Below are 27,961 nucleotides of genomic sequence, written 5' to 3'. Positions count from 1 at the left end.
GCGAAGGCTGACCTTTTCAGAACAGTCTGTTGTAGTTGGCGTTTTAAATTTGTATTCTTTTTGCCGCAGAAAAAAAAGGTTCTGTTTTTTGGAGATTTGCTCATCCGGTGTTTGGAAGCTCACACTTCTGGTGACAGCCCGAACCAGTAGCTCTTCTGGGTGCAGGAGGGGGTTGCTTATGTGCTACTCTTATCCTATGTGTGCTGACAGGATTCTGCCTTTTTCTGAAGAAACAGTTACGATCGGCCGAATACTGTGTCTGTGCAAGAGCCACCTGAGGCAGGGCCGTCTGCCTACTGGAGCACAGCTTTGTGCCCAATCTGGCCCCTGTAGTTCCACTGCCCCCAGACCACAGCTCTCAGAGAATAATCCCTCTGGGGTCTGCGTGCCAGCTTCTCTCTGTTCAGCTCAACAAGTTTGAAGAGGCCTGGAGCAGAGCAGTGGACCGTAAGAGCTAGCCAGGTTGGCTCAGGACCCTGAGACCTAACATCAGGCATGCAAAGGGCGATGTCCCACAGCCACTGAGCCCCTGGGGCTTCAGCCACATTTCTCTAGAGGGATGATTGGATCAGAAGCTGTACTGATCCTCATGTCTCGATATATTCAGTGTAAAACATCAGGGAGAAACTCTAAGGTTTCTAAAGCGAGATCCAGCAGCGCACACTGTAGAAAATAAGGAAAACTCTGTCCATTGCTTAGATCTTTATGAAAGTGGTTGAAATCGTCAGTGTTGGCGTGTTGTAGTCAGTAGGTTGTTAACAGCCGCATGCTCCATGCGGTTCCCAGGGTTAATGACTACCATTAACATGAAACATCACAAACAGTGCCGTCGTCCTTCTTAATTGACATCGTCGTTAGATTCAAATTAAGGCACCGCGGTTTCTCAGAGACTAGCTTTATCATGATGGCATGTTGACAAGGGCAGACTAGATCCTGCACCGCGCAGAAGGCTGAGTTTGTTTGTTGTTCAGTTCAGTTTAATTTGTTCACTTGGAGCGATCCAGACTTGTTCACTCGTATACAGTATGAACCCCAGAGAGCGAGTGAGACTCGACAGTGTTGTGGGTTTTGCTTGTCCACAAGCATCACAGGAGCCTCGTAGGTGATAATCTGGAGGTTGTTGTCCCTGTCCAGCCCGTGTGCAGTCGAATGAAGATGCGAAGGTGTTCTGCCTGAGAGTCTGTAAGGTTGGACTGAACAGCAGTGGAATGCAAAACATTTGTGCTTCTCTTACACATTCGGAAAGCGTTATCGCCATGGAAAATTCATGGTTAAAATGATGTAGTAAATATTTTATCAAACACTTGTGATGAGGATAATCCTGGGTTTTCTAGATTTTTTTTAAAGTATTTTTGTGTAAACTTCTATCATCTTGATTTTCCTCACAGTATACCCTTTTTAATTCTAAGTCTAAATAACCATTTGTTTTACTTTGAAATTGTACCTTTGCAGGTATTTTTGTGTTGCTTGTGTCTTCACCCTCTCAGCTTTGTAGCTTATTGTCAGAGGTGTTATGATTATCAGATACAAAAAACAGAGAAAAACCAGGGTCCCTTGGAAGAAACTCACCTCCCGCTGTTGGGTGTTTCTTTTTATCTGATGTTCACTTGCCTGTTATTCTACAGAAACTCAAAACCACTGTCCTTTGTATATGAATCGCGTTTTGTTGTGTAGATGAATAGTGTATAGTGTTTAATCATGACATAGATATAGTCCAATTCCAATAGTATTCCAGACTTACAGATAGTCGGTTTCTGTAGAATAATGTTTACTACCATGCATGCATTAACTGCAGAATATGTCACGTTAACCCATGTAATCAATCCAGAATTACATGACTGTACAAAGGAGCATGGTCTGGATAGTCATGTGACTAGTCAGTGGAGGGTCTGAGAGCATTAGCAGGGTTAAGCTCTAGGATGCACAGGTGTGATCAGTCCTTCATCACAAAGGTAATATATATAATAAAGCCATGTAAAGGATGTTTTTTATTGTAATTGTTTTAGAAATCGAGCATCACATACATGTAGAATGTATGTAAATCTTAAGCATAGAATGTTACATTGTGCTGAAATCTCTAATGCAATCAGATACTTTTCTGTGTATTTGAGATGTAGTCTTAACATGGCAAGGCCATGCTCTCGCAGGCTGACATTGGAACACTTTACAATGCCGACATATTGTTGCAGTAGAGCAGGTAAAGAATCCTTTAGATGAGAGTTCTTTACAGTGTTGCTCCTGTTGTTTCCCTCCTAGAATCTGATACTGTATAACTTTAAAACAGAGGTACATGTTCAGTGTGACGAGATTCGCCTTCACCTTCAATGCATGCATTGTGCCCAAAATAATTTTATAACTTTAATGTAAATGTTTTGAAATGATACAACAATTTGCACCTGCTTTTCTAATCCGCGATTAGCTGCTTTTAGCAGTCGCTAGCCGTTGCCACACCCTGCAGGTTTTTAAAATTCACTACAGCCGAGTGTGTTTACTGCAGTTACCATTCACAGTAAAGTTTGCCATTGCTGTCACACTGAGCGGTACAGCTCTCCTGCACCGTGCTCCTTCTGCGCAAAGACTAAGATCCCTGTGTGCTTGTTCTGTATAGAGGGACCAAAGGGAAGGATATCAACACCATTAAGTCCCTGCGTGTGCTCAGAGTGCTGCGTCCCCTGAAGACCATCAAGAGGCTGCCTAAACTGAAGGTACCGTCAGGACACATGGAGCACCAGCGACTGGAGACTGATTGTTAAAATATTTATCCCAGAAACCCGCTTCTCAGACACCTGGGTGGGGGTGGAAAAGGTTTAGAAAAGGTGCCTTTATCTTTCCCGTCCAACATGTCTCGCTCCCTCCAGGCTGTGTTCGACTGCGTGGTGAACTCCCTGAAGAACGTTCTGAACATCCTCATCGTCTACATGCTCTTCATGTTCATCTTTGCTGTCATCGCGGTGCAGCTCTTCAAGGGCAAGTTCTTCTACTGCACCGACGAGTCCAAGGAGCTGAAGAAGGACTGCAGGTAACGGCCTGGACCTCTGCTCTGGCTCTGGCGTGCTCCTCTCTTCTGCTTTCGCCGTTCGCTCTTCTCCTGCTTGATCTTCTCCAAAGCTGCCCGTTCGCACAGCGCTGTCGATGGTGCTATGTTCCCAGCATGCCTCGGCAGTCCTGCCCGTCATCTGACGGGCAGACGGGCGAACGGGCCGGACAGGGGCGACCCGGAGCGCTGCCACGGTTCCACTGAGCCTCCAGAAGAAGGGGGTGTTGAAAATGATCTCGGCAACAGCCTTGTGAAGGCACTGATGGCGATGGGGAAAAAGAAAACGATGGCATAATGGCTTCATAATGCCTGCGTAGCTGCTGCACAAGATGTTATAATCACAGATGACATAAACTCTGCGTAAGAGGTCATGACATTTGATTTAGCACCGTTTATAGCGCCTGGTACAATGCTAAAATAAATGTCATGACCTCTTGCGCACGTTATGCCATTTGCACATGTCCCAAGCATTATGTGTGATGATAATGTCTCATGTCGCAGTCACGAAGGGATTATGAAGCCACTGTTCAGCGATGTTAAAATGATGCTCTACCATAATAATGGTGCTAGTTGTCTTTATGAAAGCTTTTGCATGCAGATGTACAAACACACATTTTGGACCTGCAGAACAGGTCCCCTGATGTTCACGGTCGCCGGCGGGTCACTCTTCTCGAAACGCCCGCTTGCAGTCGCTCGTTCTGTTCCGGGGCCCCTGCTCCGGCGTTCTTTGGCCCCCCCCCGCCCCTGCAGCTCGGCGGAGGAGGGGGCCGGGGGCCGGGTGTCCCTCTCACGGCTTCTCTCCCGCGGCCGCAGGGGTCAGTTCCTGGACTACGACAAGGACGGCGTGGCGGCGCAGCCCCGGGAGTGGAAGAAGTACGAGTTCCACTACGACAACGTGCTGTGGGCGTTCCTCACGCTCTTCACCGTGTCCACGGGCGAGGGCTGGCCCACGTGAGTGACCGGGGGACCGCGCGCCCTTCTGGCCGCAGGCTGCTCGCGGGGGCCCGGCTGCGTCCCAGAAATCAGGATTTTCATAATACCATCAGAACAGTTCATTCTCAATGATTTTTTCTAGTGCGTGAAATCAGACGAGTTCAATCAGGTACGAGTGTGAAGTGGCACAGAAATAGGTTGTGTGAACCTCGTTTATTGTGTCAGACGTGCTAGTGGTCTCTCTTGGGTCAGTGTCGCGCTGTAGTGCTGAAGTCACCTGTTCAGCGTGCTGGCCGCGCCGAGCCAGGATCGCTGTACTGCAAGGTGAGGGGGCTGAGCTCAGCCAGGTGAATAGGTTTACTTTCTATGGCGGAAGCCCTAAAGCAGTGCCGGCTTTCCCTCAGCAACAGGACCGGGGCTTCTGCCTGCCCTCACTTTAGTCTTTGTTGTCGAGATCAAAGGCTGCAGCTGACAAGGTTGTTTGAAGTGATATCCTGCTCGTTTCTGGAGCGAACGTCCTCGATACAGAAGCACATTAAGAGCTCTTGCCCAGATTCACTCACTAGTATGAATTTCTTATGAGATAAATGGCCTGGGAAAATGTCTTGTAAAAAGCGCTGTGCAAGTCACCGTAATTAACACTGAATGTTCCAGGGAAAGGCAAAGGAGGTTTCTACTTTACATTTTCCCCGAAAGAAGGAATTTTTCAAAAGTACATTCTAGCCTCAAGATGAAAATAGCATTTTAGATTCAGAACATGATTAGATAACTGAATTACATGTCACATTGCCTTACAACAGGGCCAGTAACGGAGTTCTGAACAGATCAGAAAGCACATTGCTACAGTTTATAAAAGGGGGTGTTTGAAAAGGAGGCTTCCTGTGTGTAACTGGCTGCAGTCCTACGGGTCCTACTGAATTTGCAGGAGTTTAGGGACAGAGTAGTGCTTTGTGCGTCCGAATGGATATGCAGAGGAGCCTTCCTGCCTGGCTGAGGGGTGGTGGTCTTGCTGTAAGCCTCGATCAGCCCGAGCCCCTGCAAGGGCAGGAGTGCAAAATGACTAAGGGGAAATGGGTTTAATTGACCCCTACTTGTTGGGAGGAAGAGTGTTATGAAAACCTCATGAGTCTTCTCTTTTGATCTTTGGTTTCTAAGACAGACTCCTCCTATGTCTCCTGATCTCTCCCATTACCCCCCACTCTGCCCAGTGTCCTAAAGCACTCTGTGGACGCCACCTACGAGGATCAGGGTCCCAGCCCGGGCTTCAGAATGGAGATGTCCATCTTCTACGTGGTCTACTTCGTGGTGTTCCCCTTCTTCTTCGTCAACATCTTCGTGGCCCTCATCATCATCACCTTCCAGGAGCAAGGGGACAAGGTCATGTCTGAGTGCAGCCTGGAGAAGAACGAGGTAGGTTATTGTAGCCCGTCTGCAGAAGGGGCTCACAAGCCACACTCCTTTTGCAAACTCCAGTCAGCAGCTGAGCTCTTCCATGGCTAGGCGCTCTTGGGATTGGAAATGTTTGGCTCATTCCAGGGCACTATCCGCGGAAGGGTTTTTGTTTTTCAGGCTTTCATTAGTCTTCAGTTTCCTTTTGATGTGTCCTGCAGAGCACATTGCACTGCTCAGGGTACTTCTGTACTTACATCTGTGTGCTGTCCAAAAGCCTGCAAGCAGAGTTGAAAAAATTGTACCAAGGTGTCCTCCAAAACATGATCTGGCCACTCCCTGTCTGCCTGTCGATCTCCTGCAAGACAGACTTGATAGATGATGCCAAAAATTGATGAAAGCCAGCTGTTTCTGAGCTGGTACCTCACCTTCAGGAACTCCTGAAGTTCACGGTAGCTTGAAAACCTTCTGCCTGAATGCCTAGAAGATGCAGGCGGATTTTCGTTCAATATTTAAGTAATTCAATACTAAATAAATGTAGTTAAAATGATCTGAAATTGCAGTTTATACCCCTGACCTTTGCCAAGTAATTACTGTGATTGCTAGTAGGGTTTCCTGCTACTGTATATTGTTTTACAAGAACATCTTTTGTATATTCTGAGTGAACGAAGGTGTGATTGTGAGAACTGAATTGTCAGATTGTTAAAATTCAGGTTGCTGACTCTTCAAAAACCTATCACAAGCCCACATGTCCCGACCATAGGGTATTTATGGTCCATAGCGCAGCATGTCGTACCCATACATAGATAATTTATGCATGGCATACCGAAAATAAATAAAATACAGTGTAGTGTTGTATCGTATAGATAACTTCTGATCTAAGCTTTTCCATCAATGTTCACACTCTCCTGTCTCCCGGTGGATAATTTATAATTTAATTTCCCAGAGGCATGCTTTATTAATTAATGAAGTCTGTTATGTTTAAGATTTCATCCTATGAGTAACGTGTATGACTCAGAATGCTCAGACAGCCTTCTGAATAATGGTCACAGTTATAGCTGTACAGGCATATACAGTAGGTTTAAATATGTTTTGCAATCATTTGATTAGCGGCTTGGATTGAGGGTGAGAAGCTGGTTCTGCATCATACATCAGCGCCAGCACCATATCGCCATGACAGCTCATACCCCAGCCCCAGATGCTCATTGTCTTTCTCTGGGACAAACCTGGTGAGGCAGCTGTGACACAAATCCGTCAGGCTCCTGTCAGGCGGACAGAGCCAGCCTGTGCACCAGCAGTGTGAAATAACATCTGCCTGCATGGAAACCCAGGAAAAACTCATCTGTGCCACAAAAGATAAAAGAACATCAGCTGAGGTTCACACATCTGTTAATTTGATAAACACAGGGGATTTGCATGTATATTCAAACTCTTCTGTCCCCTCCTGTCCTCCCCTGGATATTTAGATTTGATACAGTTCTAGCCTGGGACAGGGGATACAGAAAGTCAGACAGTGGGGCCTGAGTCATAATGTCTTCACTCTGCAGCAGTGCTGTGTGCTGAGATTCAGGTCTGGATATTCTGTGCATTCATAATTTTTATTTGGCCGTGAGGCTAGCAAGATGCAAGCACACTGAACAGTGTGATTAACGTGGCTGAGGTGTCTCTTCAGTGAATCAATCAGGCTGGAAAGAGGCACTGATCTGCTCGGTGTCAACCACTTACTGATTTTATTGATTATTTCTGTTGAAACCATTGTTTTCAAGCGCATGGAGTCCTGTGTACTGCAGAGTCTGCAAGACATTGTTTGCCAGGAGCATCTGAGTTCTGGAAACCGCTTCACAGCTAAGGGTTGTGACACAACCCACAACAGGTTTCTTAAAAGCACGTTCTCTGTGTTAAATCGGCATTTTCTTATTTTATTGGCTCTCTCCATAAGAAAGCTTTAAAGGTCCAGCAGTACATCCCTCAGTTTTTAACTTTAATCATTCTGCATGTGAGATCTCATAGGCTTATATCTGCAAAAACAGTTTACTGTCCCTCATTATCAAGTGCACACTGTTGTAGCCAGCAGGACTGTGCTCTTACCCTTGAACAGGGTATCCACACACAAACGAACACCCACGTGGATCCCGCCCTAAATACCCGGCTGTTTAATATTTTGTGACACTGTAAGTTCCTTTGGATAAAGGCATCAGACGAAATTAATTTGAATAAGCTTTCGGCCCGGCGTGATGGACAGTTCAGAGTGGCGTTGGAGTTCAGTGTCCAGCTCTCGCTCTTAGTGACTTTACTAAGTGAGCTGTGGATTTAGTACAGCTTCCAGGTTTTATCCATTGAGTGAGTGAGGAGGGCTGGCTGCACTTGGCTAAATGGGGGGGAAAAAAGGGAATTTTCACACCTGAGGGGCTTTAGTTTTTAGGGTAACCGGAGAGAGATGGTGAGATGGGTCCTGGAGATGTCTACCTCCTGGATGGGAGCAGTGAGAATGAGGGCCTGGAAATGTGGGAGGGCCAGCAGACAGCAGATTCCAGACCCCTACTGGGTTGAGCTATATGGAGGGATAGACGCTGCTGAGGGATAGGAATATAAGGAAAATGGACAGACCCCAGGACTCCCCGTCTCGTGGGGTCTTAAAGGTGCTATCCAGAAAGCCACTGAAGAGCAAAAGACAGGGCCCCGAACGAGAGAACGAGAGAAGCTGTTCTGCCCGTTTGGCCCGTTCGGTAGTTATGAGTGGACCAATCCCAGGGTCTCATCCAGCCATTTCTTGAAAGAAGTAAAAGTACCGGCTCCAGCAAAGTGGCGGGGGAGCTTGCTCCACGCTCCTGCAGCCCTTTGTGTAACCTCCCTTCCTCCCTTCACTCGTGACAGAGGGCCTGCATCGACTTTGCCATCAGCGCCAAGCCCCTCACACGCTACATGCCCCAGAACAAGCAGTCCTTCCAGTACAAGATGTGGAAGTTCGTGGTGTCGCCGCCCTTCGAGTATTTCATCATGGCCATGATCGCGCTCAACACTGTGGTGCTCATGATGAAGGTCAGTACCCTGGGGGTGGGCAAAAACCCCCAAAACGGCTTTTTTAAATCATATCTCCAGAAGAATGAAAAGAACCCTTCGATAGAATTGCCGGTAACGCATCAATGTGCTCCGTTCGTGCTAGAGAGACCCGGACAGTTTTTATTCTGGAAACGTACAGTAACAAATACTTCAATAAAGAACTATTCACCCACTAACTTATCAGCTTGAAAGCAGATTTCGAAGATGATTTTGATGTGGGATTTCCTTTTATGTGTTGTCTCGTTGGTAGTTATTAATTGATAGTAATTGGTAGTTACTCATGGATCCCAGGATCTCATCCAGACGTGTCATGAAAGAAGCTAGGATTCAGGCTTCAGCAGCATAGCTGCATAGCACACCCTTGTGTAAAGACATGCCTTGTGCTTCTCTCTTGTTTGGCCTGTCTCTGCCCTCTGTGAACACTGGGCTGAGACGTGGTCGTGTTAACTTTAGAGCTCAGATTCCTAACTCCTGATTGTTTTCTCCATCAGTTCTATGGGGCTCCAGTGGTGTACGAGGCAATGCTGAAGTACTTGAACGTTGTGTTTACAGCGCTGTTTTCCTTGGAGTGCATCCTGAAGATTATTGCATTTGGTGCCCTGGTAAATATGCTCATTGCTGCAGTTCACCTCTTTACTTGTGTTTTTTACTGTGTGTCTGCCTATAGAATCTGTGGCAACAACGGTCTGCTTGCTGTCTTAGAAAGCTTAGCTCCAGTGTTAAAATCTAGAAGCCAAACTGCTATGAAAGAGCATGACTTTAAAGAGGTTTAATCACTGCTATAAGGTAACCAACAAATCCACTAAACTCTGCATTTCAGCTCACTGTGGGGATTTGAAAATGTGGTTTATACATTTTATGGGTCTCTATGACAGGCCATATAACATTGACTGGGATTACATGAAATTTAAGATCTTGCCTGCCTTCTTGATACGGTGAAAAGCCTTGTGTTGGCACCTGCATTGATCACCTTAATACAAAGCCGACAAAGAACAGTGAATAAAGCAAAAGTATTTTCGGGAAAAGTAGAATATTCATCCGCAAATCTGACACCTGTCTCTCAGGTCTCGGTTCTTGTTCTGGGAAGCGAGGCCAACTGGACAGGCCACTTCGGCAGAGCTGGAGTGTAGCTGCCTCTCTGCTCCAAGTGAGGTGACGCACAGGGCAGGACACGGGAGAAATCTGAGCAAAGACAGCAGTGCATTTAATTACTTGCTGCCTTTATTCCTGCAGCACTTTTTGAAGCCATTCAGTTAATCCTTCAAGCACTTTGACAGTGATATTTGTGACAGGTCCTGTGAAATACTGGCTTGCTGCAATGCATTAATGGAGATTTCTCTAAACCAGCAACCACTCCAAAGTAATCCTCATGAGGAACTGGGTTTGCATTTGTCAGCCAGATACTAACTGGTACTATCTGATTTCCGCAATATTCTGACATGTTCGGTATAAATGCTTCATTGTTGTTAAATTGTGAGTTAAAAACATGTGTATTACACATTTATAAAAGGCCTTTTGCATCCCCTCAACCAGAGGCCAAGTGATCCACTGCTTTGTGCAATGAAAAGCTAGAAGTTGTGAAATAAACTGTTCTTTACGGATTATTTCAAGTCTCTACCAGAGTAGGGCAACTACAGTCCTGATGCTGTAAGAGAGCAAAGGAAAGAGCAACCTTAAGGTAGAAGCCATGAGGAGGAGGAGACAGCTCCGATTCTAAATGACGTGGCCGTGTGGAATGAAAATGTGCAGAAACCCTGAGACTACTTTTGTCCCTCTTTCTGTTTAGAACTACCTGAAGGATGCCTGGAACGTGTTTGATTTTGTGACAGTATTGGGAAGTATAACTGATATATTGGTCACAGAAATTAATGTAAGTGCTTTCACCTTGCATAGCAGTCAGACTGTGTGAGCGCGTGCGTGTGAAAATGTGTTCTGTGTGCTTGTGAGTGTATGTGCTATATGTGAGTATGTGGGCTGCGTGAATGTACTGTATGTGTTTATTGTGAAGGTGTATGTGTGAATGTGTGTGTTCTGTGTGCATGTGAGTATGTGTGCTGCATGTGTGTTTGCTGTGTGAGTATCATGTGCATGTGAGTACACTACGTTTGATTGCGTGTGAGCGTGCTTGTGTGTGTGTGTGACTGTGTGAGCATGCTGTCATTAATTCTGGGATTGTGAGTGCAGTTCTCAGCAGTGCAGTCAGGCTAGGAAGCAAACTTGGTCACTCATGACAGTGGAAGCAGCTGGGGGTTATTGGTAATAGGATAAACAATTTACCAAGAAAATGACTATGAATCTACTTAAGAGTTAATGGCACTGGAGCGCAGATAATAAGAAGAGGGATTAAGGGTAGTTCTGAAAGAAACAGACGAGGCCCTCTCCAGCAACTTCTGATGTGTAAAGCAGAGTCTGATTTAAGCGTTTGGGCCAAGAAAGCACCTCTGTCAGTGTGCAGCACTGGCTGGGCCTGTAGTCTCGCACACACAAGCTGATTAACCAGCAGCAAGTGAGTTCACTCTAGCCTGGGTTTCTTCCCCTTGCGCTACACAGTGTTTAGGTCTGTTCTTCTCTCAGTTTGTGTGGACTGGACCTGGCCTGTTCATCCACTCCACTACCTTTTCTTTTTTGGCTCCTCTTTTCTCCCTCCCTCTCCTGGCCTCTGTCCCACTTTCTTCTGTGCGTTCCATACCTCCGATGTGCGATTCTCTCCTCCTGGCGGCACACGCTCCCTCTGCCGGACGAATAACTGCCAACGCCCCTCCGCGGCATCCCTGGACCCACAGACATCGGTGAGTGGCGCTTCTTCCACGCAGCTGGACCCCGCCCTACCCGACCACTGCCCCCCGTCTCTGCCCCCCTCGTTGTCATCTTCCTCTTGCTCCAAGCATGTCTTCATCCAAATGTCTGAGCGTTCATCCTAGTGTCAGATTCACATGTGGCTGTTCAAGTTAATTGCTGTCAGAAACACGGCAGTAAAAAGAAACAGAAATGCAAGAGACTATGCAAAAAGAAAGTTTTCCTTTTGGTGTCACACAAGACATGGGGCTGTCTGCTGCCTTATTAACAACAGGCTGTAAGGCAGCAATCGCTGGCGAAGTCGACACAGATTCGTGAGCACAGCTCACGGATTGAAAGGAAGCACAAGGTGGTGGGACTGACTCAGAGCAGGCAGAGCTGCCACTCTGTTGGGTCCAGCTGCAGAAATAAAGCTTCCAGATTTTTCCTGAAGAGGCAGAGCAGCGAAGGTAGGGCCTTTAACAGAATCGAACCTTGCGTTGTGCTTCAGGATATGTAGTTCAGGCATGTGGAAGTACATCTGGAGCAGGGGCTCCTGGAAGGACGCAGTGTTTGCATGTTTTTCACCCCTGCCCTTTATGACCTTACTGAGCTGATCATTAGCTTGCACGCGCCACTTTGAAACTTCCCCTAACCACTTCAGCTCTCAATGATTTCAGCAGACCTAGAGAGCCTGCTGGTGTTGTACACCTAAATTCTAGAGATCATCCCTACATCCTTATGCATGTTTAGCTCAGGAAATAAATTTGCCTCGTTCATTCGAGGCAAATAACACTCTAGGCGCCCTGGGTCTCGACGTGATCCTGGGAGCAGCCTTTGCGCTCAACATCATCCTGGAAGCATGTGGAAGAGACAGGTTGTTGCGGTGTCTAAGCCAGAGGTCTGATTTCTGTGGTTTGGTTCCTAGAACAAGCTGATCAACCTCAGTTTCCTAAGGCTGTTCAGGGCTGCCCGACTCATCAAGCTTCTGCGACAGGGTTACACCATTCGGATTCTGCTCTGGACCTTTGTCCAGTCCTTCAAGGTAAGCTGGCCATCGTCTGCTGTACCTGTAGCATCAGGTGATGTAGGGTGATGTGCTCCGCATTGTTAAAATGACATTGTTTGATGAGCAAGTGGGAAAAGCATATTAGTTTCTCTGCGCAAAACTTTCAGCTCTGTCTCTGCCAGCCCATGTTTAACTGTCATGCTGTCCTTGTTCCAGGCCCTGCCTTACGTCTGCCTTCTGATTGCAATGCTGTTTTTTATCTACGCCATCATCGGAATGCAAGTAAGTGGGTTATCTGGGTAGTAATACAGTATGAAGGTTTCTGCTCCCTCTACTGCGCTTGTGAAACGTGCTCGCCACTAAAAATGGCTCCCATATTCCAGTAAGAACTGAATAAGGTGATCCTGCGAGGAGATCCTTTCTTTTACTGAATTAGGAATGTGCAGTTTGTCATTTAGCATTGAAAGTAAATTTTAATCAACTGAGAGGCAACCTGCTCCCAAAAGGGAACTGGCCACTTTCTCAGTCAGGCGGCCGTCTCGTGTGGGAGATTTCAAGGCACTCTGCTGAAAGAAGACGCACTCTGGTCCAGATAAAAGACTTTGTAGGAAACTCCAGGAACATGACCTCTTTGGTTTTCTGCAAAAATACAATCAATACATGTGAAAAATGCAATACGTCATGAACCTAATATCAGTGATGGATGAATAAATCACACTGTTTGGAGGCTGATTAATCACAGAATGATGCTAATTGATGATGCTGTTTGTAATTTATAGTAATATTGTGTAAAGTCAACATGATTTGTGAAGAAATCTTTGTATTCACGTGATTACGTAATCGCCCTTGAATTATGCCTAGGGAGCAGAAATGCACTTTCCAGATGTATCTAAGCTTGAGGGCTTAATTAATAAATGATAAACACTTCATAGTGGATTAACGTCACGTCGGCAGGAAGTATTCGGAGACGTTCTCTGCAGTCTTCGGCTCCGGCCTGCAGTTTTACCACACTGTGTACTCTGGGATTCAGCCCAGGGTCTACAATGAGTTCGGGTTCCTAACAGACTCCTCCTTGTTTTCCAGGTTTTTGGAAACATTGACCTGCAAGACGATACAGCCATCAATCGGCACAACAATTTCCGTACCTTCTTCCAAGCTCTGATACTTCTGTTCAGGTAAACTAAATGACAGGGAACAGGCAAAGATTAATTCCACACTGAGAATTAGAAAGAGGAAACATGCTCAGGCAACTGAGCCTTCTGCACGTGTGAGCAAATGGCAAAAATCTGTTGTCTTTTCTTTCCGCCTTTCAGTGTGGAACCTTTAACTTTACGAGTTCCTTTGCAGCCTGCACTCAAGTCCAAAGGTTCATGTATGGTTTCTCAGCTCTTTAAAATTTCAAATGATCCAGATATTTAGCCTTTAGGTTTTGAATGTTGATGTAAAAACAAGGAACTTGCTGAATGAGTTAACAAAAAAACTGAGTTTAAACTCAGTAGTATACCAACAAATGCTCCTAAATTTGCGTCTCAAACGAAGCACTGCACTTGTAGTTTTTGTTTAAACCCACACCACCAGTAAGACATAATCAATGCATTTAACAGCTAATAATGTGGATCTTTATAAATCCGTATGGGTAAGTGCTTTTGAAACAGTAATCAGTAGGATATTCTTTACACAGAGGGTTCGTCAGATCTATTTTGTCATGTTTTCTCATGTTCATCGTATGTTTGCCCTGATTCTCCTGCCCATGGCTTTAACTGATGTGCTCCTGAAGTGGTTAAGCTGGAAATATCTGTTGCTTGTTAAGATTGTGCAGGTTGTCCTAGACAAAATGTTGTACGTTTCTCCCCAGGCTGCAGTGGACGACTAATTGAATTCCCTCAGGGGATCCATTCCCTTGCTTTTTCAGTGCAGTAGGGGCAGTACTGATGCCAGGGCACTCTTACATCACAGTTCCTCTTTTCTGGCAGGAGAGCTTGCGTTTTGAAATGTCACTTTTTCGTGGTTCTGTTCTGCAGCTGTAGAAAAATCAGTAAAAAAGAGCGCTTTTTGCCTTCTGTGAGGGTAGAATCCAGATGACCTTTCAGCTCATTTACTTGTCAGCTGCTGGGGCTGGAGGTCCTGTGCGCTGTGATGTCGTTGTCACACCATGCTTTCTTTATCTCATGAGCACGTCACTGGAGTCGGGGGTCAGATTGTCGCTTGGTGAAGCCAGCTGGTATCTTTTGCTGGCTTGATGACAGCAGAGGTGAACTGACACTTGAAATTACTTTCTTCTGTTGCAAAGGGTTTAACGGTCAGTCTTTAATTATTGCATAACCAAGGCACAGTTGTGGTCCTTGATTTCAAATGGAATTAGCTATTTGCTCCACTCCGCAGTGAATGAGTGAGAAGGAAATGGTGGGAAATTAACCTCTTTGTGTTTGAGCGCAATGGTGCCCTGTGGAGATAACTTTAACATTGTCCTAATATTTAATATTTCCCTAAAAGTGCAATTCAGCCAAAAAGCCAAGCTTTTATTTAGAAAACCCTGACTAGAATTAAAAGGACTTTAAAAGAAAGGAAATTAAGAATTAAAAGCAATGAAGTGACGTGCACTGACACTAAGGACTTGATAGTTCTCAAGCTAAGCAGGACATGCAGGACCTTCTTGTGTTTCTCTTTGCCACTTCAGATTTATGGGACTCGGCAATCCTGCTTTTTAAATCGAGTTAACCTTTGACCTGCCATTAGTGGAGATGCTGAAAGCCTCAGCCTCCAATGGCGACATTTTAGAAGCAAAGATATTGATTTCATGATCATAAAGGTTAGAGAGACCCGCTGAGATAAAGCTGTGAGGAAAAGCAGATGTACTGTAACGTACACACTGGGGTTAAAACCTAGTTTTGTATGCAGGCTGTCTTTTGGACTGCAGGATAGGTTCACCATGGCCATTTTAAAGCATATCGCATCATTAAAGAGTCATTGCAGCCCCTTATCAGGACTCCGTTTCTGGGTGGGATCCCACGTGAGCAAGGACACTGTCGAAGCGGCGTTAACCCTCGAGATGCCGCTCGTGGAGATGGTGATGCGCGGCAGCTTCGGCCTCCCGCTGGTGCTGGACGGGCTGCTGGAGCCCGGTCGTCACCGGGGGGGGCCCGTGTCTGACGCTGCCCCTCGGCCCGCGCGCCCTGACGCCTTCCCCCCTGCTTCCCCAGGAGCGCCACGGGGGAGGCCTGGCACGAGATCATGCTGTCCTGCCTGAGCAACCGGCACTGCGACGAGCGCTCCGGCTCCACTGGGAAGGAGTGTGGCAGCAACTTCGCCTACTTCTACTTCGTCTCCTTCATCTTCCTCTGCTCCTTCCTGGTGAGCGCCGCCTTTCCCGACAGCCCCTCTCTCCCGCCCCGCCGGCAAAGGCGCGGCCAGGTGTCGCTCTGCATGTCGTGTTACCAGCTGCAGAGTCTTACTGCAAGACATGAGGATTGTAGTTCACTTAGTATTTAGTTCTTCCATTTGATCTAAAGGTATGAGAAAGCTGTAGAATGATTTTTATGCTCTTTGCTAATAGTGTGTAAAAAAAGAGTAGGGGTGTTACCCCGATGCCCTGGCCGAATTTCCCCCTGGTCTTTACCAGTTATGGCCTCCTAATAATCCCCATCTCTGACCTGGCTTCATCACTCTGCTCAACTCCCCACTGAGAGCTGGTGTGTGACTGCCTGCATACTCTTGGGGTTTGCTTTTCGGGCGTGAGCCTGACACTTTGTCCTCTCCATCAGATGCTCAATCTCTTTGTGGCCGTCATTATGGACAACTTTGAGTATCTGACCCGAGACTCTTCAATACTGGGGCCTCATCACCTGGATGAGTTCATCCGCGTCTGGGCAGAGTACGACCCAGCAGCCTGGTATGTGTCCTTCCTTCACCTGGTGCAAGGTTCACTATTCCAGCATTTTCTAAAACTACTTCTCAACTGCTACTGAACGATGACCGGAAAAATACCTGCGTTCGGTTCTCATGTTTGGACAACCTAACGTTAGCAGAAATGTGTACATTTTATTACCTTACAGTGTTTTTCATCTACAGTAGCTCTGTGGAAACAAGAAGCGGACTCTTTTTTAAAAACAGAGCTCCAGGGGAATAGTAGATTAAAATTAAATAAAAAGCTGAGTACATAAAAAATGAAGGCTGATCTGAGAGAAAAAAAACACAACAATAATTAAACTGTCCAAAAGTGAGACAAGGAATTCAGTCCAATTCGGTTTTGTGTTTTATTAATTCAGATATTGCTTTAAACTGGCAGGGTCAGGCTTTTCCCCTGAACCTTTGCTTTGTGGTTAGAGATGCAGACAGGGCGCACTGTCCTGATCCGTCTGCTCTGGGATATTGGTGAATCTCTTCCTGCCTCGGGGCACATCTCAGCAGAGAACAGTGGCGATGAGGTCCGGTAGAGGCTAATAGTATTGCTCACTGCATCATTTACTCTGCGTTTCCAGCGTCCCCTCACACAAATCCAAGATACGAGAATAAAAATCAATCATATCCTGCCCATAACAACATATAAAAATTATTTTTAACCTTGTTTTTTTTAAATGCAGAAGCACCAGACTGGAAATGAGCCATCCTGTCATGAGGATGTCAGTGCTTCAGACGTGGTTAGCTCAGATGCAGTCTGAGTGCCAAGACGTTCCAGTCAGCAGGGAATGGTTTATTAAAAATGAAACGTCTATAAATCTCCTTGACTTCTGCATTTCAGTCACAGAACTGAAGCTGCAGATTGCATAGAAAAAACAATAACTGTATGCAGCACATTTTGAACATGCCTTCTGAAAACTGTGTGACAAGGCCTCATTACAACAGAAAAACTACTCATTGCTAGCAGAAAAGAGAGGACAGAACCCCCCCCCATACTGGTCATCTGTAAAATACAGTTCTTGACATTTCTCACTGGATATATGTCCCTGGAGTGGCTGGGCTGTATCTCTGTGCGTTTCGGACACAGTGAAGAGACTCGTTCTTTTGATTTATTAACTTGTACCTGTTCTGACATACAGAAACCATTTATAGCATAACAGATATGTATGCTGGAGCACGTGTTTGTGGTTCAGGAATATGAGCTGGGCACTGCCTAGTGTCAATAGGAACTAAAAAGATCAAAGAGCTTTGATCATCCTTCTGCAGTTCAACTGCTCACACGTTCAACTGCTGTCGTCTCTTCACACTTAGGCATGATCAGGGCTGGCGGGACTCCATGAAGTATTTATACTGCACACTGCAGGACAAATAGTCATTAATGACTAATTATTAACGAGCCTCATTAAGTTCTGCAGGAAATGAGTCGGCTACTTTGATACCCCATTCCTGATAAATGTGGAAGGATAACAACTCATTTCCGTCCGCCTTGGAGTAGTGTGGTAGAGCAATTTAAATTAACCTGTTCTGACAGCAGAGGTCTTTGGCTGGTGGTGCATGCTGCAACGTTGCAATGATTCTGCAATGATTCTGCAATGGTCGAGTGGCATTGTGGATCATCTGCAACACAGCAGAACTGAGGGTCTTGTGAGGCCAGTAGGACTGTGTGCTCTCCTTGGTGGCCATCACCCAAGAGCCGAGGAGAGAGGTAAAGCAGGTTGTTACAGAGCGCAGAATTACGCACCTCTGTGATGCTCTCTGCTTTTTTAGAAAGTGTCTTTTCTGAACGCTGCGAAACTTCAGTGTGAGTGGATGGGGGGGGGTACAGGTGATGTCGGTTGGCCTTCCCCTCTCACCCGGTCCAGTCTGTGTACTTCTGAGTCTGTCTTGATATTCATGTTCTAAACTCGGTTGTTCTCTTTTCAGCGGCCGGATTCTGTATAAGGATATGTACAATTTGTTGCGTGTTATCTCGCCTCCCCTTGGCTTAGGAAAGAAGTGCCCTAATAGGGTGGCCTATAAGGTTTGCAACCCAGACATCGATTCTCCCAGCTTCTCCAGACTACTGACCAGAGCCCTGACTGGCTGTGCAAGAGTGAATGAGTGGCTCGCCCATACTCTCCCCGCCCGTCTAACAACAGGCTTGTGGGGCACCATGCTGGAGCTGGAGCTGGAGCAAAGCCTTCAGGCTAATGTGTCGCCCAAAGGGGATAACAGAGTTCACACTGAGGTCCGAAAGAATTAGGTGGATCTCGCTGCAATGGTTTACCGCGCCTTCAGTTTTAATCCCTGTGAGCATCTCTCAGACCGTAAGATGATAACTCCTGCATTTGGCTTTATTGATTTGGCAGAAAGAACAGATCTGTTTGTTCACCTTTTGTCTAGAGATGTTGTGGGGGTTGATCCGAATCCAAAGATCCGGTGCCCCGTTTTAAGATGCCTGCAGGAGCGCTGCAGGGCGTGGTGCTTTTCCGGGCGTTTTGTTAAGAAACCAGGCGACCGCGTCGAAAGCCTTGTTCTCCCAGCTCCACATGGTTACCTGCAGATGTCTCTCAGCATGACGGAGGAGGCATCCTCGACACAACGCACTCATTTTCCCACCACTGTGCTCTGTGCTCCATACTCCTTGTTGAGAGCTCCCTGTTTTCTGGCAGGGAACAGGACAGCTTCAGAATAGCAGCCAGGCAGAGATCCATCTCTGCTCCCAGACCTTCTGCTGTCTGGGCAGAAATGGCATCTGGCTTCACACCTCTCTTGGAAATCTAAATAACAAAAGATTTCTGTTTTGTTTGTGTCGTCCTCCTGTTTGTCCTTTTGTTTCTTGCTCTTTCTCAACCCCCATCGTCATGGTTTTTGATTTATTCCTTTTGCCTTTGCTGTTTTTCCCTCCTCTCCTCAAGTGGCCGCATCGCATATCTTGATATGTATGAGATGCTGCTCCACATGTCCCCACCTTTAGGTCTGGGAAAGAAATGTCCAGCGAGAGTCGCCTACAAGGTAGCCAGAGAACGGCGGACTGCCACTTTGTCTCTCTTTCTTTGTCGGCTGGCCTAGCTCTGTGCTCTGCCATGCCAGTGTTTTCACACTTTTCTACTGGTGGTGTACAGTGAACCTGTCTCCGCACTCCACTGCACTTGGCTTTGAATAGTCTGACCTTAAGGCTGCAGTACAATAACATATCCAGTTAGGTGGGTATTCAGCTAGACATTTTAAACGAGCACAGAAAACATGAGCTCTTTCCCTGGGAGCACAGAAGCTGGGCTTGAACTGACTCTTTCGTCACTAAACCATTTCCTTCTGAAATACAGGGAGAATGGAAAGCGTTTCAAAGCTAAATCTTTTTTATTTAAATTTAGAGGCAGGCCAAGGACAGTTTTACACCTTTTCCTGTCTGGTTTATGTATCTAACAGCCTCCTGTTGCGATGAGCAACAGTCATTTGCAGCCAGTGTTGTAAATTAACGAGCTGTCTATGCTTCGTTAGTAGCTCCACAAATTCATCAAGTTTAAGTGCCTGTCTCTGACCTAACAGGGTTGCACTGAGGTTGAAATTAGTGACACTAGTCTGGCTGCATTCCCTGATTTAAATCTTAAATTAAAGCAGAAATCAATAAATGTAGCTGTGCAGTGAAGCACGGCATGTTTCCTTTTTTTTTTTGCTGTTCTAGAAATATTTATTACCTCCTGCTGTTGTGCGTTTACTGTCTCCGGTGTAGGTGTTTGTGTCTGGTGTGTTATCGTCTTTCTCTCTCCTTCTGCTGTACTGACTTTTGGCAAAAGCTATTTTTTTGGTTGACTGATGGGTGACCTTTCATCTTGCCCCTGCTGTCCTTGTTCAGTGATGTTCCCCTGTGACAATCATGGCTTCCCTGGCTTGTGTAGCTGTTGCTGCTGCAGCTGTACCGCCTGTGGTGTGCTCCTTGCTGGCTGTGTGTCTGTGCGTGCGTGCTCCTCGATCGGCCTCGGCACCCTGCTCCTCTCCTGTCTGCTTGACACTTCCCCCCCAACGTGCACAAACGCCAGTGACAGCGGGGTGTCTGTGTGCTGCTGTCTGTGCTCGGGGGGGCCCGACTCTGCTCCCCACTCCAGCAGGGGGCGCCACTGCTACTACCCATACTGCACTGCACTGCTAAACAGCTGAGTAAAGCATATCAATGCAGTTACTTAAAATACCAATATTGGTACTCTATACTATATGTACACAGCTGTAGATCTAAGTACATCGCACTGAAACACTGCAGGAGAAAGCACTGTTTTATGTCTTCTCATTCCATGAAGTCTGACTTCAGGCAGAATGCGTAGTGTAAAAAAAAGACCCATGTCCTGCAGTCTTGTGAGCTCTTAACTCCCACCCTAACTTAGAAGGGTGTTAATTTATAGACATACCATGTGACGCAGAGTCTTTCTTAGCTCCTGTGTGCCTGCAGAGTTGTGGCAGCATGAAAAAAGACTAATATCTTGGCAGACCCCCCCCTTTTTTCTGAGGAAGGTGTGTACGGGGTTTGTTTTGGCTACCTCCAGAGTTTACTGGGCATAAATAAATCATTTATGTGTCCAGGTAAAATTGGTCTGTGATGTGCAGCTGCCCCGACTCTGCTGCAGGGCAGCCTGTGGGCGCCAGGACTGGCGCTTGTAGTTCTAGATTAGTGGCAGTGGTGCACAGGGCTGGGCCCTTCCAGGTGTCATCTGCTTGTTAATTGCCATGTGCGTTCTTTCTTTCTCTCTGACCCCCTGTCACTCTCCAACGAGCTCACAATGACTCAGTAAGTCGCTGTTTACGTTGAAAGTGATCTTTCCCGTTCTTGTGCCCGTTTCCATTTCTTTATTTTGTTTTGCGCTGAGAGGGAAACCTTTTGAGTGTTGGCAAAGGACTCGCCCGTTTAGGAATCTCGGGCGGTCGCTCTGAAACCGGGCGCGTCGGAGAATAGCTGCAGGTTAGACCCTGTGCAGGTGTGCTGCAGAGGCACCCGTCGTGCACTGTAGAGGATAGTGGGGTGTGATAGACATTTTTGCAAAAGTCTCTTTTCTCCGTTTCAGAAAAGTGGCCTAATTAGGCAATCCGATGACACATCCTCATTTATTAAAACATAAAACTGTCCAATCAGTAAGAAGATGCAGTACAAAGAAAATAATAAATTCGGACTTTCTGAATAGAAATATCTGTTTGTTAAAGAAGATGACACCTTAAAAGCAGGTGGTGGCAAAAAAAAAGATGTTCTCCTCAATTAATCTGGTAGACTATTCAATAACTGACAGAATGAGGTATGTTGAGCTACAGTACCATTGTGGCGACAGAGTTTAGGCAGTTTGCCTTGTGAATCAGCACTCAAAACGTTGGCCCAGGAGCTGTGTGGAAGTGATGCTCGGAGAGAGAGAGGCGCCGGGCTCACTAACGCTGCCGTCTTCCCACCCCCTGCCCAGCGCCTGGTGAAAATGAACATGCCCATCGCCGAGGACAACACCGTGCACTTCACCTCCACGCTGATGGCGCTGATCCGCACGGCGCTGGAAATCAAACTGGGCTCAGGTAGGAGAGATTTACCTTCTAAAAGAATCTGGCCTGTCTTGCACCCCAGAAAGAGTATTTCGTTCCCCCTGGGGGTGTGCACCCCAGGTTAAGAGCCACTGCTCTAAAGCAAGGCATTGGCACCGTACACAGAGTGCAGGAGACCAGGGGACACCTGGGCAGCCTTCTGCTTTCAGCCTGAGAGTCGTGTATCAGGGCTGGACCGAGAGCTCCAGCCCTGATACACGACTCTGCTTCCAGATCCCAGAGACAAGCCAACAGCAGGCAAGCACTGCTACCACAGAGAGGCTTCCTGTGCCCCAGATGAGCACTGGCTGCACAGATTTAAAATGCCACAGTGCATTGAGGCACCTGGGCATGCGTTATTCTCATTCATCTATTCAGTGCTTGATGTTTGGGCACCTGTTTTTTTATTCACTGTATACTGTTAATCCTGCTTTTTTAATTACCTTGCCCTGCTATGATCCATTCCCATTGGACCCATTAAAATTGTGAAGCTCGGGCCTGCTGTGTTTGAGCAGTGCCTTAGTACAGTGTGAGTTGCAGCCTGAGCACTCAGGCTTTCCTCTCCTAATGACACGTGGGAACTGTGAGTGTTCCAGACTTCCTGTGAAACTCTTTTCTTTCCTGAATGTCTCTTTCCGGGACCTTGAGAGGATTATCCCTGTAAGGCCTGGAAAAACTTGCTATTTCCTCCTAGGCTCCTTCTGTTAGATTATCTTCAGTTAACTATCCACTTCCTGTTGAGCACTAATGGACGCTGCTTCCCAGAGAAGACTTTTACAGGAACTAGGAGGAGTGTGAGCCAGGAGAGGGGTGACAGTCCCTCATGTCTCCTCAGGGGTCATTCAGCAGCAGCTGTGTGATGCTGAACTGAAGAAGGAGATCGCCACCGTCTGGCCAAACCTCTCTCAGAAGACCATGGACCTGCTGGTGACTCCACACAGGCGTAAGGATACAGAGGATGTGCTGTTGTAACGGTCGTGTGTTTGGTTTCTGGATCACAAGGCTGTACTAGGGTTAAATGCCTGAAAAAACACTGCTTCAAAATTCCACTTTCAGTTCTGACTGTATTTAGTCATTTAAAATGTTCAGATGTAATATAACTTTGATCCAACACTATCAGTCTCTTGAGCAATCAAAGCACTTTGTGAGACTTGTATTAATAGCAGTAGACTTGTTTTCACAGTAATATAATATACACAATATTATGATCTGCGATCTGAGAGCAACCAGCTTTGTTTTGGGTCTGATGTTCTGAGAACATTCTTCTTTTGGATTAGAAGCTTCATATTTAGTACTAAACCAAAAAGCATTTTAACTGGCCAGTTAAGATCCGTCGTGCGTACGGTATTTATATGTTCCGTTTTTAACTTTGCAAGCACTACATAGTTTAGCTTGCATCGCAGCCCTTAATTAGTCAGCTCTACAGTGGGGCAGCCTGCTGTGATGGATTCTGTCACAGTGGAGCTGTCTGCAGCGTTGCTCAAGCATGGCTGTGGCTGCGTCTGCAGCCGATCTCGATGGCCTGCTGCCCTAACTGGCTCTCTGGGGCGGAGCCCCCGTCCCCAGGACAGCACAGCTTGGCTGATTTCGGCCGGGCCTGCAGAGGGAACCTCGCTTGCACCATCTGGGCCTCTCCAAGCGTGAAAAAGCTCCACTTGTTGCAACACCGCCTGACGTCACTGCACAACTGAGGCAGCTGAGCCACTTGGGCCATGTTCTCTGCCTCTGTTTTTGTTGACATTGTTTTGACGTTGTTTATTGACAAAAACAGTTTTAGTAAGTGCATCTCTGTTTTTGCAAAATAAGCAAAACGAAAACACAAGTGGGATGCATGGGGGGGCAGTCGTTAGCAATGCTGCTGCACTGCACTGGGGCCCAGGGTTCAATTCTAGACCTGTTGTGCTGTCTGTGTGGAGTTTGTGTGTACTCCCTATTTTCATGTGGCTTTCCTCCTTCCTCCTGTCCTCTTCCACAGTCCATAGCCACACTGGTACATTAATTGGCTTCTGGAAAAATTGACCATGGTGTGAGTGTGTGTCTGTGTTGGTGTGTGCGCTGCGATGGAGTGGCGTCCTGTCCAGGGCGTACCCTGCCAAGTGCGTTGTTTGACGTGACAGGCTCTGGCTCCCCCTCAGTAAACAAAATGGATGGAAGAAAATTAACAAGCCGATATCATTTATATGATTGGTCAGGGTTGTAGGTAGCATTGTAGCATAGTGTTTAGCATTGTTGCCTCCACATCTGGGTTAGATTCTGGACTGCAAGGCTTTCTGTGTGGAGTGTGTTGAGAACGTAAGAATTATTGCAAATGAGAGGAGGCAAGTTGGCCCATCTCATTTTGACGGTAGCTAATTCCAGTATTGTCGTGCCTTTTCTGTAACAGTTTCATAGTTGAAAACATAGACGCTTAGAAACATAGTTTCAGAAGAACATTGAGCTCACGTCCACACAGTGAACACCAGTCAGGGGCTACTGTGCATGGAAGGGTAAGGCATACAGAATCGGTTTACTGTTACACCTGGAGCTCTGAGCTCTCGCAGGGGAAGGGCGCAGTTTGCGACGTGTCGTGTGTTTTTCCCCCTGTAGCTAACGAGCTGACGGTGGGGAAGGTGTACGCCGCTCTGATGATCTTCGACTACTACAAGCTGAACCGCAGCAAACGGCTCCAGCAGCAGCAGCAGACAGCGGGCGGGCTGCCAAAGGTAAAGGGCTTCGCTCTGCTGAGATTGAGCTCCCTGAGCCCCAGTGGGATTCCTGCCAGGGGAAGAGTGGAATCCAGAGCGGCCGGTCCGCTCTCCGCTCTCCGCAGCGCGTCGTGGAGCCTTGCTCCTGGGCATTGCCTGGATGCTCGATGCCGAGAGTGCGGAATGTTCTGTGCTCTGGCTCTTAGCTTGTCTGTTCCTCCATTTCAGAACAAGGTGAGCGAGCTCTTCAAGCCCATGCTGCCTCTCACCCTGATGCGGGACCAGCTGCCGCCCATGAACAACACCAAGCCGCCCCCGCAGCCCGCCAGCACCACCTCCCTCAACAACGGGGGCGCCTTGTGAGTACAGGGGGACCGCCCCGCACTGCCACACCACACCCTGTTCCACCCTGCCCCGCCACACTATGCAATATCGCACCCTGCCCCGCCCTGCCGTGCCCCTCCCTGCCCCGCTGTGCCACTCCCTGCCCCGCCCTGCTCCACCCTGGCAGCTTGTGCTTTTGAAGCTTGTACAGTTTTGTCTTGCTCTTATCCTGACATCATCAGGTCATACCTGTGGGATATGGGTCCCTATGTGCTCTCTTTCACAATTTGTAAGTAGCATTAATTCCCAAGAAAATAGAGGAACCAGAAGAGCAGGTTGCACATAATGTAAAAAATATTTCTTAGGCTAACTGTGAGCACCTTTTGTCGAAAAGAACACCTTTGTAAAGCATCATTGTCCTTCCACTAGCAAATATGTAAATCTTCACAGTTAAAGTGCAGGTGCTGTGGTCAGTGTAGTGTGTGTGCAGTGTGTAGCAGCTGGGAAGAGCCACTCCGCATGCTGACCTGCTGGGCATCTGTGTGTGTGTGCACTCATCCAGGCCAGGCCAGGACACCGCTGTCAAAGAATCTCCTTCCTGGGTCACGGAGAAGGCACAGGAAGTGTTCCAGCTGAACAAGAAGCGGCCGGTTCAGAGGGGGCAGTCTGAGGACATCCCCAACACAACCAGAGCTCAGGTACCCTGCCTGACTCCCGCCAGGCAGCTTCAGTAACGCCTGTCACACCAATTTGTCCATTTTGTCACTCCAGTCTTGCTTTCATCTTGTTTTTTTGGGGGGGGGAGCGGGGTGCAAGTGAGGGCTTTCTGTGTGCACCTTTCATCAAAAGGAACAGCTTTGTAAGACATCACCACCTCATCACCAGTGGTAATTTCCTGGGATGTTGTGAAAATGCGCCGGGGGTGGGCGGCGGCCATGGTCTTGATCTGATCCGCGTGCCGTGTGTCTCAGGAGGCGGTGGAGATGAAGAAGATGGACCACAGTGCCAATGGAGAGAGCCAGCCAGGCCTGGAGAGCCAGGGCAGAGCGGCGTCGATGCCCAGGCTGAACGCGGAGATGCAGGTACACCAGCACAACTCTCCCTGTCTTCACCTCCTGCTCGAGGAGGCACCTGTTCGCACACGTCTCTGCTGTGTGTGTTCTGTACCTGAATGGTGGTGAGGGAACTGAAGTATTAAGAGTTAAAGCCCTCTCTTGTGATCAAAGTGCTTAAAACTTCAGTCATACAAGGCAGAGGTTTTTTTATTAGCAGATTTAGCGATCAGGTCGTGATTGAGTGCCTCAATGAGTATGTACAGCTTGCCAAACTTCACAGGAGGGAATAAGGATGCAATTTAACTTTGTGTGTAAATCTGCTGATGACCGATTCAAATGTGTCCTTTAATTAGAATTGCAAATGACCCTCAGGTTTTTTTCAACAGCAATGTCATTGCTGGACAGAGGACATTTCTGGAAAATAACACTACTGTCTAATAGACTACTGTCTAATTATAATTATTTTTAAAAAATGGTGCTTTGCCTGGAATTTGTATAAGCATTTTTATTAATCTGATAGATTCCAAGCATTACCCATTAGTATTAAATTTTGTCTGTTTTTTCATTAATGTATATATGCATTTGTGCCTGCTTGTATTTGTAAGAAGTATTGATCTGATTGAATCACAAGAATTGACAACAGTGGCCTTCTAAAGGTGATACCTCTAAGTTTAAGTGATATATTTCACATTTGCATAGCATTTCAAAGATAATTTTTATTAGAAAAATAATTGACTAGAATGTATGTACTGTTGTTAGTGGTTTTTGGCATGTAAATAACATTCAAGTGGTAGGGTAGTTAAAAGATAGTCAAAACATTCCCAGGTCAGGCCACTGTCTTCTTGTCTGTACAGAGCAAGGTGGGTTCCAGTTTTTTAGATTTTAAAGGGAGCTGCAGTGTAGGTGTTTTGTAATTCCCAGATAGCATTTGCATTTTGGCCTTATACTCTGAAGGTTATATGAATAGTAATTAAAAAGCAGGAGAAAATGTCCTGAATTTTAAAATTTTGACTCTTTAAAGTTTGTGACAATTTAGGAAGATATCCTGGCATCACAAGGTTGAGTAACACTGAAAATATTATTATTATTAATATTATTATTCACTTGATTTATCACTGCCTCCATTCACAAATCCAGAATTACTTATTTTTATTTTTTAGACTTATTCTTCTGCGTAGACGTTCTTCTGCATCAAACACCACATTGTGTGTAAACACTGTACTCCTGGTGCATGTTCAGTAGGTACAGGCATAGCGTTAAGAGCCTGATCTCAGCACAGCAAGCAGCAGGGGAAGGGAGAAACAGCACGCTGCCCTCTTTCAGGGAGAACTCTTCACTGCATGCACACTGCTTAGGGACCCAGCGTGGCAGAGCTGAACGGGCTGTAGGAGCTGAGATCCAGTCTCGGCGCATGCCCTGGCCTTTGCTAAGTGAGCAGGCCTCTTTTATTCTAATAAACTGCAGTGGAGAGAGGAACCTGGGGCGATGAGCTTCTTGGGCTCTTCAGTGATCACACAAGCCCAGGGGAGGCACGGCAGCCTGAGGAAATGAGGGATCAGCCTTCTGCTCTGCAATGCCGACCCAGGGCAGAGCGGAGTGAACGGACAAGCTCAGCCCCAGGCTGGCTGTGTGAGCTCGGACTGCGTCCTGTCCAGCGCTCAGAGTTGAAGGGACTCGTATGCCTGCTCTCTCTCTCTCTGCTTTCCCTTTTCCATGTGTCATTTTGAAGCCGTCTGCCCTGGAGCCAGATGATCAGGACACGAGCATTCGGCTAACAGTAACTGCTGCTTGTGGAAAGTCAAATCTTCATAAGGTCCAACTGAGACGGGGACTCCCCAAAGCATGGCGCCTGGTTAGCTGAGCGTCGCCGATAGCAACGCTGGGATTATTTGGCCAGGACCCTCTTGGCACCCAGTGACAGGGCGATCTCTGCAACTTCCTGCGTAGTTACTGTATAGCTCCAGCATGTGAGGAGCTTGCAGGAGATACGACAAGCACATGATCCAGTTTCGTTTGGCTATCTCAAAATAAAACGCGCGCACGCTATCTTAGGGATTAGCTGTGCTTCAAAAAGAAAACTCAATGGAGGCACCGAGGCTTTGTGCTTAAGAAACAAAGGTAGAACCCAAAAGAGCCTAGAAAAAGAAATAAATCATTCTGGCAGTTAATAAGAATACAGCTACATTGTTCCAAAAAGCCACTCTGCACAGTGATATTCTCTTCCAGGGCTAAGAAGCAGGTCTATTAAATCTGACTAATGCTGGAGAGC

The 27,961-nt window shown here is 46.9% G+C and overlaps 1 protein-coding gene across 1 annotated transcript in view; it reads left to right on the top strand.

Moving 5' to 3' along the window:
* Positions 1-27,961, top strand: part of cacna1ba (calcium channel, voltage-dependent, N type, alpha 1B subunit, a) — a 167,031-nt gene that overhangs the window by 127,227 nt on the left and 11,843 nt on the right. The window contains exons 28-46 of the mRNA XM_069183194.1: positions 2,609-2,705; positions 2,859-3,019; positions 3,851-3,988; positions 5,179-5,380; positions 8,234-8,398; positions 8,911-9,021; positions 10,206-10,289; positions 12,123-12,239; positions 12,420-12,485; positions 13,287-13,378; positions 15,404-15,554; positions 15,965-16,092; positions 18,998-19,094; positions 21,518-21,623; positions 22,465-22,572; positions 24,216-24,331; positions 24,542-24,672; positions 25,200-25,335; positions 25,609-25,719. Coding sequence (XP_069039295.1) covers positions 2,609-2,705; positions 2,859-3,019; positions 3,851-3,988; positions 5,179-5,380; positions 8,234-8,398; positions 8,911-9,021; positions 10,206-10,289; positions 12,123-12,239; positions 12,420-12,485; positions 13,287-13,378; positions 15,404-15,554; positions 15,965-16,092; positions 18,998-19,094; positions 21,518-21,623; positions 22,465-22,572; positions 24,216-24,331; positions 24,542-24,672; positions 25,200-25,335; positions 25,609-25,719 — 2,317 coding nt within the window. The remainder of the gene's footprint in view (positions 1-2,608; positions 2,706-2,858; positions 3,020-3,850; positions 3,989-5,178; positions 5,381-8,233; positions 8,399-8,910; positions 9,022-10,205; positions 10,290-12,122; positions 12,240-12,419; positions 12,486-13,286; positions 13,379-15,403; positions 15,555-15,964; positions 16,093-18,997; positions 19,095-21,517; positions 21,624-22,464; positions 22,573-24,215; positions 24,332-24,541; positions 24,673-25,199; positions 25,336-25,608; positions 25,720-27,961) is intronic.

Source organism: Lepisosteus oculatus, chromosome 24, assembly GCF_040954835.1.
Source record: "Lepisosteus oculatus isolate fLepOcu1 chromosome 24, fLepOcu1.hap2, whole genome shotgun sequence".
NCBI lineage: Eukaryota > Metazoa > Chordata > Actinopteri > Semionotiformes > Lepisosteidae > Lepisosteus > Lepisosteus oculatus.
The sequence above is the reverse complement of the archived record's forward strand: the minus strand, read 5'-3'. Positions and strand labels throughout refer to the sequence as shown.